Source organism: Myxocyprinus asiaticus, chromosome 9 (assembly GCF_019703515.2).
Source record: "Myxocyprinus asiaticus isolate MX2 ecotype Aquarium Trade chromosome 9, UBuf_Myxa_2, whole genome shotgun sequence".
In the NCBI taxonomy this organism is placed as follows: domain Eukaryota; kingdom Metazoa; phylum Chordata; class Actinopteri; order Cypriniformes; family Catostomidae; genus Myxocyprinus; species Myxocyprinus asiaticus.
Window position 1 is genome coordinate 26,646,323 of NC_059352.1, and position 14,847 is coordinate 26,661,169.

The 14,847-nt window shown below is 36.9% G+C and overlaps 1 protein-coding gene across 1 annotated transcript; it reads left to right on the forward strand.

Annotated features, from left to right (window-relative positions):
* The first annotated feature begins 5,210 nt into the window (after positions 1-5,210).
* LOC127446232 (39S ribosomal protein L47, mitochondrial-like) lies at positions 5,211-14,839 on the forward strand. The gene is made up of 7 exons (XM_051706981.1): positions 5,211-5,375; positions 5,510-5,640; positions 5,884-5,944; positions 6,034-6,130; positions 10,910-11,040; positions 11,185-11,280; positions 14,598-14,839. Exons 1-7 carry the CDS (start codon positions 5,245-5,247, stop codon positions 14,704-14,706), a joined length of 756 nt encoding a protein of 251 aa, XP_051562941.1. The 5' UTR covers positions 5,211-5,244; the 3' UTR covers positions 14,707-14,839.
* Positions 14,840-14,847: the final 8 nt, after the last annotated feature.

Sequence of the window (14,847 nt, forward strand, 5' to 3'; positions counted from 1 at the left end):
ATGATCAAGGACTGAATCCATCAAAAGATTAAAGTCCCCTCCCAATATTATATCATGAGGGGTGCCAGCGGCTTGCAACCTTCCTTTAAGATCTATAAAAAAGCCCTGATCATCAACTTTAGGTGCATAAATATTAGCCAAAATAAGACTTTGCCCCTGAATTTCTGCTAAAACAATAATGATTCTTCCTAATTTATCTTTAATCTGTTTGAGACATTTGAATTGTAGATGTTTATTTTTCAATGTAATGACTCCCCTGCTCTTACTTGAGCCAGCACTAAAGAAAACATGTCCACCCCATATCATCCCAAATTTTTCAGCTTCCTGTGAGGAAAGATCCATTTCTTGAAGAAACACTATATCATATTTCTTACATTTAAGAAAAGAAATAACCTTCCTTCTTTTTATGGGGTGCCCCAACCCATTCACATTCCACATGGAGAGAGACAATCCACTCATATTAACATTTAACATTTTGACATATTAGAAAATATAGACTGTATAACGACCACATTCCAACATTAGAGCAACAATCAAACCCCAAACTTCCCCCTGAACCAAACAAACAGAAAAAAGAAAAAGGTGTGAATTAACCCCGTGCATGACAGCGCCAACTGATGTCCATCCCTCTAAACTCAAACAGTCCATGTACGCCTACGAGAGTCCCCGCAACAACTTTGCCATCAGATTGCTCAAGTCCGGTGCTTCTGTACAAATTTTGTGAGACAGAATTATAAACAGAAAATATTCTATAAAACAAACTCCAGCCAATAAGCAGAAAAAACACAAAAATGTGTAGATTGCCCCGAAGGTGTGTTCCTCCACAAAACAAACTCCAGCCGCTAGTGGAACCGGCACAAAAAAAAAAAAAAGGGGGCCGTTCATTTCCTCGGGCGGTCAAACGAATATTCAGTGAGCCAGTCCATTCGGCTCATTGCACTAGTGCAACACATGCCCTAATCACTCCAATGTCCTGCAAGAAATATTCCACAAAACAAACTCCAGCCGACAGGAGGCATAAGCACCAAGAATGAGCAGATTCATCCACAACTGTCCCGAAGAAATGATTCTACACAAAACAACCTCCAGCTGCTAGGTGGAACCAGCACAAAATGAAAGGAGAAAGGCACTCAGTTTCCTCGGACAGTCGAGTGTATGTTCAGTGAGACAGGTCCACTAGGCAGCAACATTAAAATCACCAAATGGCTTACTCACTCCAATGTCTTTATGAAAGACATTGTTTGCTGTGGGCATGTAAATTCTCTATGGCCATCCTTAGTATCTGTTCTCAGTTTGGCCAGAAACATCACAGCAAAAGAGATCTTCTGTTGATGTAAGAGATTCTTGCATTCCTTGAATCGATCACGTTTCTCTCTTTTCGAATTCGCAAAGTCTGAGAACAAGAAAATGTTGTGATTCTTCCAAGAAATCTTTCCTTTACTCCTTGCCTTGCATAACACAAGATCTTTATCGGATAATCTCAAAAATTTTTGCCAGAATTGATCGGGCCTGTCTCCCTCAGCGGATCTCCAAGCCGGCACTCTGTGAGCTCGCTCGATTTCCAGCTTATGGCCTGTTATGTCGAGCAAACTCAGGAACAGCCCATTTTTTGAATTCCAACAATTCGGATGTTGTTTCACCGATTACAATTCTCCAAATCCTCCAGTTTTTCCCAAACGCGTTGCAAGTCTGTCTTGGTTGCTAGCGGGTTAGCAGCTAATTCCCTCTCCGATGACTCCAGATAATCATTTCTCAACGTCCGACAATCTTGTAGCCAACTCGCCTCCATGGAAGTGATCGATCGCCGTATTACAGCCAGATCCTCCAAGTCTGCAATGACCTTTGTCAGCATTGCTGACACATTCATCAATTCACGGCGGATTTCTTTCTGTTCACCATCCGAATTGAGTCCGGGTCTTCCGGCTTGCCTCTGAGGGGAATCAGCCCAAGCACGTAAGTGCCATAATATCTCCAGAGCCCAAGGATTTTGAATTCTTTGACATATTGTCTTCCCAAAACAATTAAAGATCAGGGTGTATCGAATCACACTGGTTTGTGACACAAATATTATTAAAACTAGCAAAGTGCGCAGAGCTCGCCGTTCACCCTCACATGGCGCCCATGAGTCTCCCTAAATGTGGTTATTTAATTATAAAGAAGAGAATTATCGAGTTCTTTTTGTAACATTACGGGCAACTGTTTTTTAATTTTCTCACGTCATCCTCCGTAACGCATGTCTAGAGATCAGAGCGCGTGTATAACTCACATTTTTTAACATTCACATTCAACCCTGATACCGAAGAGAATATTTTCAAACACTGTAGTGCATTCTTAATCTCTGAACAGTCGTGCATAAAAAGAGTAGTGTCATCTGCTAGTTGGCAACATTTAATTTGTTTACCTGCTATTTGTATACCTGTGAAGGGATGCTTATTTTTTATAATTATTTTTTTGGCCTTTTCTGGCTTTATTAGCGAGAGGACAGTGGAGAGGTGACAGGAAATGATAGGAGAGAAGAGTGGGAATGGGATTGGAAAAGGACCTCATGAGCCGCGACTCATACTCAGGTCACCTGTGATGCATCAGCATTATATGTCATGAGGGCAGCCCACTAGGCTATGGCTCAGGCTGAAGGGATGCTTATTAATATGAAGAGCCATTGTTTGGGTGACCAGTAAAAAAAAATAAAAATAAAAATAAATAAAAAAATGGGGAAATTGGGCTATTTGAAATCTTGAAATAGTGCCAAATGGGAGTTTAATTGAACTGTTACAGCCATTATATAAAGCATGAATGACTTGTATAAAGTATTTCCCAAACCCAAAGAAATCATAGTTTTAAATAAAAATGTGTGATCCACAGTGTCAAATGCTTTATAGAAATCAACAAATAAAATAAAACTTTCTTCTTTAATAAAATTTCTGTACTCAACAATATCAAGTATTAATCTAATGTTATTAAAAATATGTCTTCATAAACCCAGATTGAAAGTCATCTATAATTGGGTCAAGGCATTTTTTTAACCTTTCTGCAAAGATCAGTGCTAATACTTTTACATCACTGTTGATCAATGTTATTGGTCGCAAATTCTCCAATAAGATTTTTATTAGGTTTTGGTAATAATGTTATTAGGCCCTGAGTCATAGAGATGGGTAATTTACCATTTCTTATAGCTTTTTTATATACTGACAAAACAAATTCAATAACCTCTCCTTTAAAGGCTTTAAAAAACTCACTGGTTAAACAATCAGTGCCAGGGGATTTGTTGCCCTTCAATTTACTAATACCATAATCAATCTCAATCAAAGACAACTGTAAATCACAAATTTCTTGAGAATCTATGTCAATTTGCTTAGCATCTTCTTTAACTGAATTTAGAAAGGAGGAAATATCACCATTGGCATAATGTTTTTTGTATAATTTTTTATAAAAATGCTGCAACAAAAGTAGAGACTTCCCTGTGATCTTCCGATAAGTTCCCATTTATCTTGAGCTGCATTATAGAATTATATGTAACATGTCTATTTTCCAAGTTGAAAAAATATTTAGTGTTCTTTTCACCCTCCTCTAGCCATTTATGTCTTGAATGGACAAATACCCCTTTTCAGAGGTGTAGTTTCCAGGGGGGATGGGGGGAGGTAGCCCTTGCCCCTTTTGCTTTTTCTTCATATATCTGATCTAATTTAAGTTAACTTCTCCTTTTCTGCAGGACTTGTCACTCTTCCAAAGATGACAATGATTTCTTTAATAATAACCTCTTCTTTCTGATTCTTAGCCTTTGCTAATCTTTCCCTCTTTTAATTGCTTTAATTTTATATTTCATGAAGTCCCGGTGCATACCATATAATTCCAAAGTTTAACTCTGGCCCAACAATTTGATATAATGGATTTGGTTTTGCTCATGAATTGATCATACTTTAATAAAGTGTTATTAAATTTCCAATAGTTGCTATTTCTTCTGGTTCTATTAGATGTAGGTGTATTAATATCTAAAAAAAAAAAAAAAAAAAAAAAATTACTTTATGATCCGTGAGAACTGATGGTTCTACTGAAACCTTTGAAACTCTTTGTTCCATTACGCTTGAAATTAACCAAAAGTCTATTCTTGATTGTTTGGACAAATCACTGCAACTCCAAGGATTTCTAATTCTCCAAATGTCAATAATATCTAAACCCAGACATAAGTTTAATACCTTATTCACATTACTTCGTGGTCGAGGGTATTTTCTGTTCTTTCCGACAACAAAGCACTTGAATGCAACGTACTCGTAAGGAATTAGGATAATCCGATAGCACATGAAGGCAGCAATAGTCACAATTTATGCACTACTAAATATGTGAGCGTTGCACCATTAAACTTAGATAGAACGTAACCCTGTGCATAAACTAAATATTTATGGAAGCCTCCGACCAGGAGTAATGGATGGAATAAAAAAGCAGACTTTAATCAATGAGCTCATGTTTTGGTTGACAAGCTTCACTCCTTTCAACATAGCCTATATGATGATGTTGCATTTCACTCGTTAACATTTACGGGAGAAAACATTATGTAAAAAACTTACTTCTTCAGTATGAAACCGATCTAACGGTGCACTTTCCTGTGTATGCCACACTGTCAAGTTTCAACATATATGAAATAGATATTAAAATGAATAAATGTCTATTTTTCTAGCCTGTTGTATTAGTATTTATTTATTTATTGCCCCTTATTCATTTTAGATGCAGTTATTGAATATTGTTATTTACATAGGCTAATGTACTGTATATGTCATAAGCTAAATATAGGCCTATCATTAATGAAATCTTGTTTTATTACATATCGTATTTCAATGGGGATATCATTTATCACAGCTGATAGTTCCGTGAGCAAACAAGGTTTGAACAAGATCCAACTGAAATTCACGGATTTTTAACACTTCTGTGCATACATTTGAAGGCTACTTATTGGATCAATACAAGTAAACAACATATTATGCGACTACGCATTACTTTACGGAGAGTTTACGACCTACTAGTGAAGTCTTGCCTTAAGAACAGGTGGTGCCACCAAATTAAGCACTGACTTAGTTACAAACTAAGTAGTAGTTACTAAGCCCTTAGTGTGAACTTTACGTCTCAAAAGTGAGACCTTACGCACAGCTTGTGTAACCCTATCCAGGAGGTTACATTCTAGACTCGACCGATAGATGGCGCTATACGCTTCCGTTCGTGGTTCGTCGTCGTTATTGACATTTGTTTGTCAAGATGGCTGCGGCCATAACATGCCGCCTGTCTGCTGTATGCAGACAATTTCAGCGCATCCTCACAGTGTCTTCATACACACAACCTCAACATGCAACTCAAGCTCAGTCCAGATTTCACTCTTTTCCACAAAGGTAATATCTTCCTGTTGATAGTATGTCAAGCTAAAATGTCAGTGTATCGTGATATAGTGTCTTAACCAGAAATATATTAAATACTTTCCATTCAACCACATATTTCATCACTTTCCGTATGTCTTATAATGTAGGCAGATGCACGATACATGGTGGTTTCGAAGTCCCATGTATAGTCGAGCCCTCCATACATCCTGTGCTAGAAAAGGACTGGAAGAATTTTTCGACCTCCAGGAGAACTGGGGTGAAACAACAGTTAAATCAGGTACCATGTAATAAACCAGATTTTATCTGCAGTCATTAGCCAAAGTAAAGTATGATCATGGTATAGGTGGTGTCGCAAACCTAGTGAGCTGCCTACCCATAATTGTGGACCCATGATATTAAAAACTACTGACTAGGTAAGCAGCACACTAGGTCTTGAAACACTGATATAGTGGCTCAACTCCCATCTACTATCATCACATCTTGTGTAGTTCATGTTATTCTATATTTTGTGACCCCATAGGTGCTCCATGGACTGCCAAACAGCTTAGGTCAAAAAGAAATGAAGACTTACACAAACTATGGTAATTGTGTAGTGTTTCTAGTTAGTAGATTTAGTAGACTAGTTGCAATAAATAATATAACTCATGCCCTATTTTTTTTTTTTTTTTAGGTATGTTCTCTTGAAAGAAAGGAACATGCTACTCACTATAGAACAGGAGGCAAAACGACAGTGTGTTCAGATGCCTAGTCCAGAACGCACCAAAAAGGTATGGAAAATATAAAAAAATTAGTGTGTTAGAAATGTACCATTATTACACTCAATGCACACCCATGTGCTTTAAAACGGGTTATGTCATGCATTATATATATATATATATAAACAGTTAGTTCCGGTCCTCGAATCTGATTGGACGAGAGATGTTCCATGAGTACTGATGGTCTCACACCATCAGCACTCAGACGCTTCACTGTGTTTATCACTCTGCTTGTGTTCGTGCTGTTCTAAACTAAAGTGTAAGAGCAGTGCAGATTTGATAAGAGCTACTGTATATCTGTCTCTTTACATGTAATTAATGAATTACATTTATTAGCCAGCAGGTGTGGCAAAAGTTGTGTGTAATATGAGCCAGTTAGGTGACGTGAAGTCAGCGTCAGCCAGTGTTTACATACAACAGCACTATGATCGCTCGTATTACTGCTACACTACTAAAGCTAGGAAATAGCTTTAAACGGCTTTAAACAAACAACTTCAGCATTACAGCTCATCACGGCTGAGAGACACAACAGCCTGATTAATTGCACAAACTCAAAGCGCTTGCCTCTTACCGGACTTTCCACATTGGAGAGGACATACTGTTTAAAATGGCGGAGGAGACTGCAGTTTCTGTAGTGAATGACTCTTGCACACCAGCTACTGCAAAATAGGGAGAAATACCCCCACTTGGACGGCTATTTTTCCACTGAGAAAGCTGATCTGCAGAAAGCTGACAGCATCTCTGCTTGGGAGTGGCAACAGATGATAGCACACGCTCCGTCTCTCTCTCTCTCTCTCTCTCTCACACACACACTCACACACACACATCCATCCTTGTGCGGTGTCTACCAAGTTATTGGATAAACAAGTCATGATACTATTTCTAAAGTGACATTTTTGAATTTCTAACAAAGGCTTGGACGCATCATATGGTTTGAACCAGCAACGGCAGATTCTGATCCATCGCGTAAGAATGTAGTTCCATGCACAAATTAGTTTTTATGACCGTACTCAGTTTTTCTTAATTTTTTTAAATTTGCTTGATTTGCATTTTTTAAATATCACATTGACATGAGTATTCAGACCCTTAACTCAGTACTTGGTTGAAGCACCTTTGGCAGCGATTACAGCCTCAAGTATTTTTCGATATGATGCAACAAGCTTTGCATGCCTGGAATTGGGGATTTTCTGCCATTTTTCTCTGCAGATCCTCTGAAGCTCTGTCAGGTTGGATGGGGACCGTTGGTGGACAGCCATTTTCAGGTCTCTCCAGAGATGTTCGATTGGGTTTACGTCTATGCTCTGGCTGGGCCACTCAAGGACATTCACAGAGTTGTCCCTAAGCCACACTTGCATTGTCTTGGCTGTGTGCGTAGGGTCATTGTCCTGATGAAAGTTGAAACTTCAGCCCTGTCTGAGGTTCTGAGTGCTCTGGACTATGTTTTCATTAACGATATATCTGTATTTTGCTGCGTTCAGCTTTCCCTCATCCCTGACCAGTTCCTCAGTCCCTGCCACTGAAAAACACCCCCACAGCATGATACTACCACCACCATGCTTCACCATTGGGATTGTATTGCGCAGGTGATGAGTAGTGCCTGGTTTTCTTCAGACATGACGCTTGGAATTGAGGCCAAACATGTCAATCTTATTTTCATCAGACCAGAGAATCTTGTTTCTCACAGTCTGAGAGTCCTTTAGGTGCTTTTTTATGTGTCTTGCACTGAGGAGAGGCTTCCGTCTGGCCACTCTGCCATAAAGCCCAGATCGGTGGAGTGTTGCAGTGATGGTTGTCCTTCTGCAAGTTTCTCCCATCTACACACATGATCTCTGGAGCTCAACCAGAGTGACCATCAGGTTCTTGGTCACCTCTCTTACCAAGGCCCTTCTCCCCCGATTGCTCAGTTTGGCCGGGCGGCCAGCTCTAGGAAGAGTCCTAATTGTTCCAAACTTCTTCCATTTAAGAATTATGGAGGCCACTGTGCTCTTGGGAACCTTCAATGCAGCCAACATTTTATTGTAGCTTCCCAAGATCTATGCCTAAACACAATCCTGTCTCTGAACTCTGAGGCAGTTCCTTTGACCTCATGGCTTGGTTTGTGCTCTGATATGCATTTTCAGCTGTGAGACCTTATATAGACAGGTGTGTGCTTTTCCAAATCATGTCAAATTAATTGAATTTGCCACATGTGGACTCCATATTTTAGTTTTTTTCTTTTTAATACATTTGCAAAGGTTTTTGCCTTTTCGTTATGGGGTATGGAGTGTAGATCGATGTAAAAAAAATAATAATGTAAAGCATTTTAGCATAAGGCTGCAACATAAAATGTGGAAAAAAAATGAAGGGGTCTGAAAACTTTCTGAATGCACTGTGTGTGTGTGTGTGTGTGTGTGTGTGTGTGTGTGTGTGTGTGTGTGTGTGTGTGTGTGTGTGTGTGTGTGTTTTTTTTCTTTTCATTAAGGTTCACTTTTTAATGTTTTCTTTTTTTTTTACAGTATGTTCACAGGGTAGACAATTTTAACACGAGACAGCTGGCAGCCTTACTAGCGTATACTTCACCATTGTCTTTTGTTGCGCTCTACGCTATGTATTCCTCTTACATAATAAAATAATTTAATCTCATTAATATTAAGTGAGCTATTGTGCATTTCTTTGGTAAGTAACCGTGTAATAAGCACCATCTGCTTTGCGTTGGAGTCCTGATCATGGTTTATTATGTGATAAAAATGGCTGAATATACAATTCTTTACATATCAAACAAACACAGGCAAATGAAACATTAGAATTACATTTGTTACTCACCTGTCGTGTCTAATATTGCTCCATATTTCAGTACAGGTTTATTTGCAAAGCCTGAAATTTGTGTCTCAAATGAATCCATAAAGAAATGTGCCACAAACATACAATCCCACATTCAGAAACTTAATTTAAATAAGCCAGTCATTGCAAACTTTGGGATCCTTCAAAATGCTGTGCAGAGATGCAGCTTTTCCTTAACCAGGAACTCAACAACACCTGGGGACCTTACTTGATATCTTAATCTTTTTGTTGGTTAAAAGCAAACTATAGTAACAATAGTACACTTTCAGTGTTGAAGTACCTCAGCCGCTCTTTCTCCGTGATGTTTACGTATGTTGTAAAGGTGGGGTTTTTGCAGGGTGGAAACAAATGCTCTGAAGAGGAAGTTTTGAGTTCTGAAACTTACAGTATGTTTTTATTATAGAATGACCTCTGACATGTCAAAATATCAAGAAAAATGTCATTTCTCATGACATGACCCCTTTAATTAGCCTAAGTGTCTGTTGTGGGATCAAGTATACTTACAAATATTCATTTTAAGCATAAATTGTATTTCAATTCTATAGAACCACCATTTGTCAAGTTCTGTCTGTTGGTCTCATGACTAACTCTTTAAAGGTGCACTCAGAAATTGTTTCCTCATTAAAAAAGTTTTACTCAAATTCATTGTAATTTTAAAACAAGTATAAAATCATGACCACTTGAATGAGATGAATACTCCAGTCATATCAGTAACCTTAAAAAAAGCTGTTTTATTCTACATGGAGAGGGTCCCCTCATGGGGGGCTGCCATGTTAGGATCACATGACCAGCCGAATACTACTCACTAAAAGAATAGTTCATCCATAAATGAAAACTCTCATTTACTCACCCTCATGCAATCCCAGATGTGTATGACTTTCTTTCTTCTGCAGAACACAAACAAAGATTTGTAGAAGAATATCTCAGCTCTGTTGGTCCATACAATACAAGTGAATTGTGACCAAAATTTTGAAGCTCCAAAAATCACAAAGGCAGCATCATAAGTGGTTTAATCCACATCTTCTGAAGCCATCCATTCGGTTTTTGGGTGAGAACAGACCAAAATAGAACTCCTTTTTCACTATAAGTTTTTACATCAGCAGTCTTCTTGGCGATCATTATTTCAAGCTCGGTTACACTTCCCAATACTTGACGCATACGCTAGATGGCGCTTGTAAGTGTAACCGAGCTTTAATTATGATTACCTATAAGACCGCTGATGTCAAGATTTATTATAAAAAAAGGAGCTATACTTTTGTCTGTTCTCTCCCTAAAACAATTAGATGCTAGTTGGTTTTGCATTTGGGGTCTACAAAGCCTGTTTTTATATATATATATATATATATATATATATATATATATATATATATATATATATATATATATATATATATAATGTTTTAAAGTGTTTGGGTTAGAGATGCACAATGTATCGGCCCAACACTGGTATCTAAATCAGCAGATAAAAACAATTATCTGATCATTCTGTATTCTATTATTTAGATTATTATTTAATTAATTTAACGAGATGGAACTAACATTTAACTTTTAACACAACTAATTTGTTTTTTCCCCTTTAAAATTGACACAACAAGGAATATGATAAGTTTGTTAAAGCTAAAACAGTGGCTGCTTCTGCTAAAAAGGGAGTTAAGAGCATTCAAAATGTTTAGAAATCTTACATTTAATGTGAGCCAGATAAGAGGCTACTTAGAATTCAGTTAATGTGAGTTAATAATGTGCTTTTTTTGCCCAATGTTTTGTTTATAACAGACCAGTTAATCTAAAACATAGAAGACATGTAGAGACAAAGTTATTTAAATTTCTTTTGAAGTCGTGCCAGTTAATTATCAGTGATTTGAAACAAGGTACTGTATTATTAAAAAAGCAGAACATGGTTTTATATTGGCACACAAATGAATCTGAGCATCTACATGGATAAATCTGTTCAATTCTGAATTCCTTTGATAGGTTGAGAGGTCAATGAAGCGTCTTGACACTGTTGTGAAAGAGCGAGAGGATGCTCTCCGTTTATTGCAGACAGGACAAGAGAAAGCCAGACCAGGCGCATGGCGAAGAAATGTCTTTGGCAAAACAATCTGGTAGGCCAAACACATAAATCCGTAGAATATTTATGATTTCCTCTGCTGCTGGTTGTTCCACCTATGCACATCTGTCTTGTTTATATGATAGACAGAATGTAACTTTATAATTCAATTGTAATTCTGAGCATATTTGTTCATCAGGCACAGCTATAGGGAATACCCCATCCCCTGGTATCTGAATACGAGATACAAAAGGAAGCGTTTCTATGAACCATCACATGTTGCCCCTTACACAAGGTAAGTCCCAGTGTTTGAGCAGACTACAGAAAAGTGTCCTCCTCCTGTGTTCCCAGGAATGCTCTATCTCTTGTTCTGCAGCTCCACATATTGTTTAGTTCATTTGCAGTGAATAAATAAAATAAATATTGTAAGATGTTATAGACCTCCATCAGCAACTAGCGATGCTTTTTCATCTTTAATTGGTCTTTTGTCATCACTAAACTTTAAGGAACTCGTTTTAATTGGTGATTTTATCTGGAGCTGGCTGCAGCCATTGTCTGATGAAATGTAATTATTCTGTGACACCTTTAATATTTCACAATTAGTAGATACACCTCCCAGACTTAACTTAAAAAATCCAGAAAAATCATCACTTATTGATCTTTTTACAAATGCTCCGCACAATAATTCAATAGCATCTGTTTATGCACATGATATTAGTGACCATTGTGCTGTCGCTACAGTTAGAAATGCAAAGTTACCCAAAATAAAACCACGTATTATCTTTAGACGATGCATGTCTCAATTTAGTGAACAAGGCTTTTTTCACGATCTTGCTCGGTTTGATTGGGAGAAGACATTTCTGATCCCAAATGTTGAGTGTGCCTGGAAATATTTATCAATAAGCATGTTCCATTTAAAAAATATAGAGTTAAAGGTCGGGACAATCCCTGGTTCTCATCCATATTATCTAATTTGCTTTATGAGCGTGATGTTGCATGAGCCAGGGCTAGATGCTCTGATCTTCAATCAGATTGTCTCTATTTTAGACAATTACGAAATAAATGTACAGTAGCATTTAGAAGAGCTAAAGCTGTATATTTTCTTACTGAAACAACATTGAATTTAAATAAATCAATGAAATTTTGGAAAAATATTGATTCCTTATCTGGCACTAAAAAAGACTACAGTGCTTCCACCATGTATAATGAACAACCTCACCAAAATTTCAGATAAAGCTCAAATGCTTGATCGTTTTATTAAGCACATTGTTGATACTGGATCTCTATTTCAGGCACTTAAAATCACTGATATGAAATCAGATATTGACTATGGAGAGAGACATCTAATGAATCTTAATTTTAGTTTTCAACAGTTTACCATCCATGAGGTTCAAACAGCTCTCAAGTTACTAGATACAAATAAGTCAGCTGGTCCAGATCAATTAGAACCTTTATTTGTAAAATTAGCAGCTGACTTTATTTCTCCTCCATTAACATATATCTTTAATTTTTCCTTATACTCAAATGAAATCCCAAAGATGTGGGAATCTGCCTTTGTTATTCCTTTGTTAAAAGGTGGTGATCCTACTAACTGGATAACTATAGACCCTAAACTCTGCATTCTTTCAAAATTTTTAGAAACTCTAATCAGTGAACAATTGTCTTTGTATTTATCTGAAAATAATATTTAACTGTTAACCAGTCAGGCTTTAGGAAAAAACACAGTACCACTACAGCTGCCATGAAGGTCGTGAATGACATAATCGAGGCCCTTGATAAAGGACATCATTGTGCATCCCTTTTTATTGATTTATCTAAGGCCTTCGATACTGTTGATCATGAAATATTGAAACTTAAGACTTAAAAATATAGGACTATCTGATAACTATATATCTTGGTTTGTAAACTATTTAAATGACTGAACACAATGGGTGCGAACGGAAGGTCACTCATCTGCGCCTTTACAGATCACCAAGGGTGTTCTTCAGAGGTCTGTTCTGGGGCCACTATTTACTATTTATATTAATTGCCTTGATATTATAAATTGTAGTTTTCATTTCTATGCCAAAGACACAGTTTATTGTTGTGCTCCCACTATACATCAAGCTGTGCGTCAACTACAGTCATTTGATGACTGTAGTTTGATGCATTTGATGTTGTGCAACAAAGGCTTTATAGCTTAAAACTTGTTTTAAATGCTGATAAAACTAAAGCCATGTTTGTCTCAAACTCGAAATCAACAACAAATCTAGCATCTCTTCACACTTGCAGGGTACTGTAATAGAGTCTGTATCTGAATAGAAATATTTTGGTTCTTATACTTCATGAATCATTATCTTTTAAGTCTCATGTAAATCAGTTAGGGACAAAACTCAAGGTAAATCATTTGATGCAAAAAAGAAACTAGTTTCAGCTACTTTTCTGCCTGTGCTTGATTATGGAGATGTTTTGTATAAATCTGCACCATCCTATCTTTTATGTTCATTAGACATTATTTATCATAGTGCACTTAGATTTATAACAAATTGTAACTTTACTACTCATCATTCTGAGTTGTATAATAGGGTCACTTGTCACTCATTGTCCAAATGTAGACTAAAGCATTGGTATCTGTTCATCTATAAATCAATTTTGGGCTTATTGCCATCATATCGCTGTTCTCTTACCCAACAGAAAATTGCTGTGAAGTATTCCTTACGCTCTCAGAATTTGTATACCCTTTCGGTTCCATTTGTTCGAACAGAATTAGGGAAACAAGCTTTTCAGTATGCTGCCCCTGTGATTGGAACATTCTACAAAATGATTTAAAGATAAAAAGGCTGGTGTCAGTGTGTACTTTTTAAATAACTTATTCGAAAATTTGAGGAAGAAGTATCAATTGGTAACTGTTTTTAAATATTTTTTGTTTTTCTCTAACTTCTTTAAAAATGTATTTTTAATTTGTATTTGTATCATATGTGATTTAAGACTGTAAATCATCTGCGGCTGCCTGTCTTGGCCAGGACATTTCTGTAAAAGAGATTCTTAATCTCAGTGAGTTTTATTTCCTGATTAAATAAAGGACAAATAAAAATACCACTTTAAAATAGATTGTGGTGCCACCACCACCCTTTGGAACAACAGATTAACTCTTTAACATTTAAAGCTGAAGTATGTCACACTTTCAGTGTTAAAATACTTCTATCTCAGCTTAATATGCAGAGACAACTATAAGTAAGCCATTCATAAATTCATTTGCTTGAAAACTGTAAACACTGTGACTCTGTGGCACTATAAAATTCCTGTTATTTATTTTAAGCGACCTGCCCCAACAACATTACTCAACCAATGGCGTGAGTTGAGGGCAGGACAATCTGATGGTTTTAAAGAGAGGGACAGATTCAGCAAGCTGTTTTGAAAACATTATTTTTGCAGTTCCGTCCAGTTGCACTAGTGTTGCAGAAATTGCATACTTCAGCTTTAAAAGTGGTTATTTAATATAGGATGATTCATGGAAATAGCTGATCTGGAGGTTTTCATGCACGTAGCAAATTTATTGGACAATTTCTTCTCTTTTACATCTAATCAATGTGATGAATTAGGTGATAAATATTTACAACTTTTCAATTTCAGGTTGAGCCTTGAAAAATATCTGAAGAGCAAAATTCGGAAAGAAAGAAGAGAAAAGAGAAACCAAAAAAGGCTTGCAGATATATTCCCAAAAAAGACTGCACTGGCGTGAGACCACTGAAAAGACAAAGGAGCTTTTCGCATTTAATATTTCCTCTTCAAAATGTAATACTTTCTCATTTCTCCAGCAGTTTTGGAGGGAAAACATTTGTTGTACAGTTATAAAAATAAACGTGTCAGTATGACTGGTTGT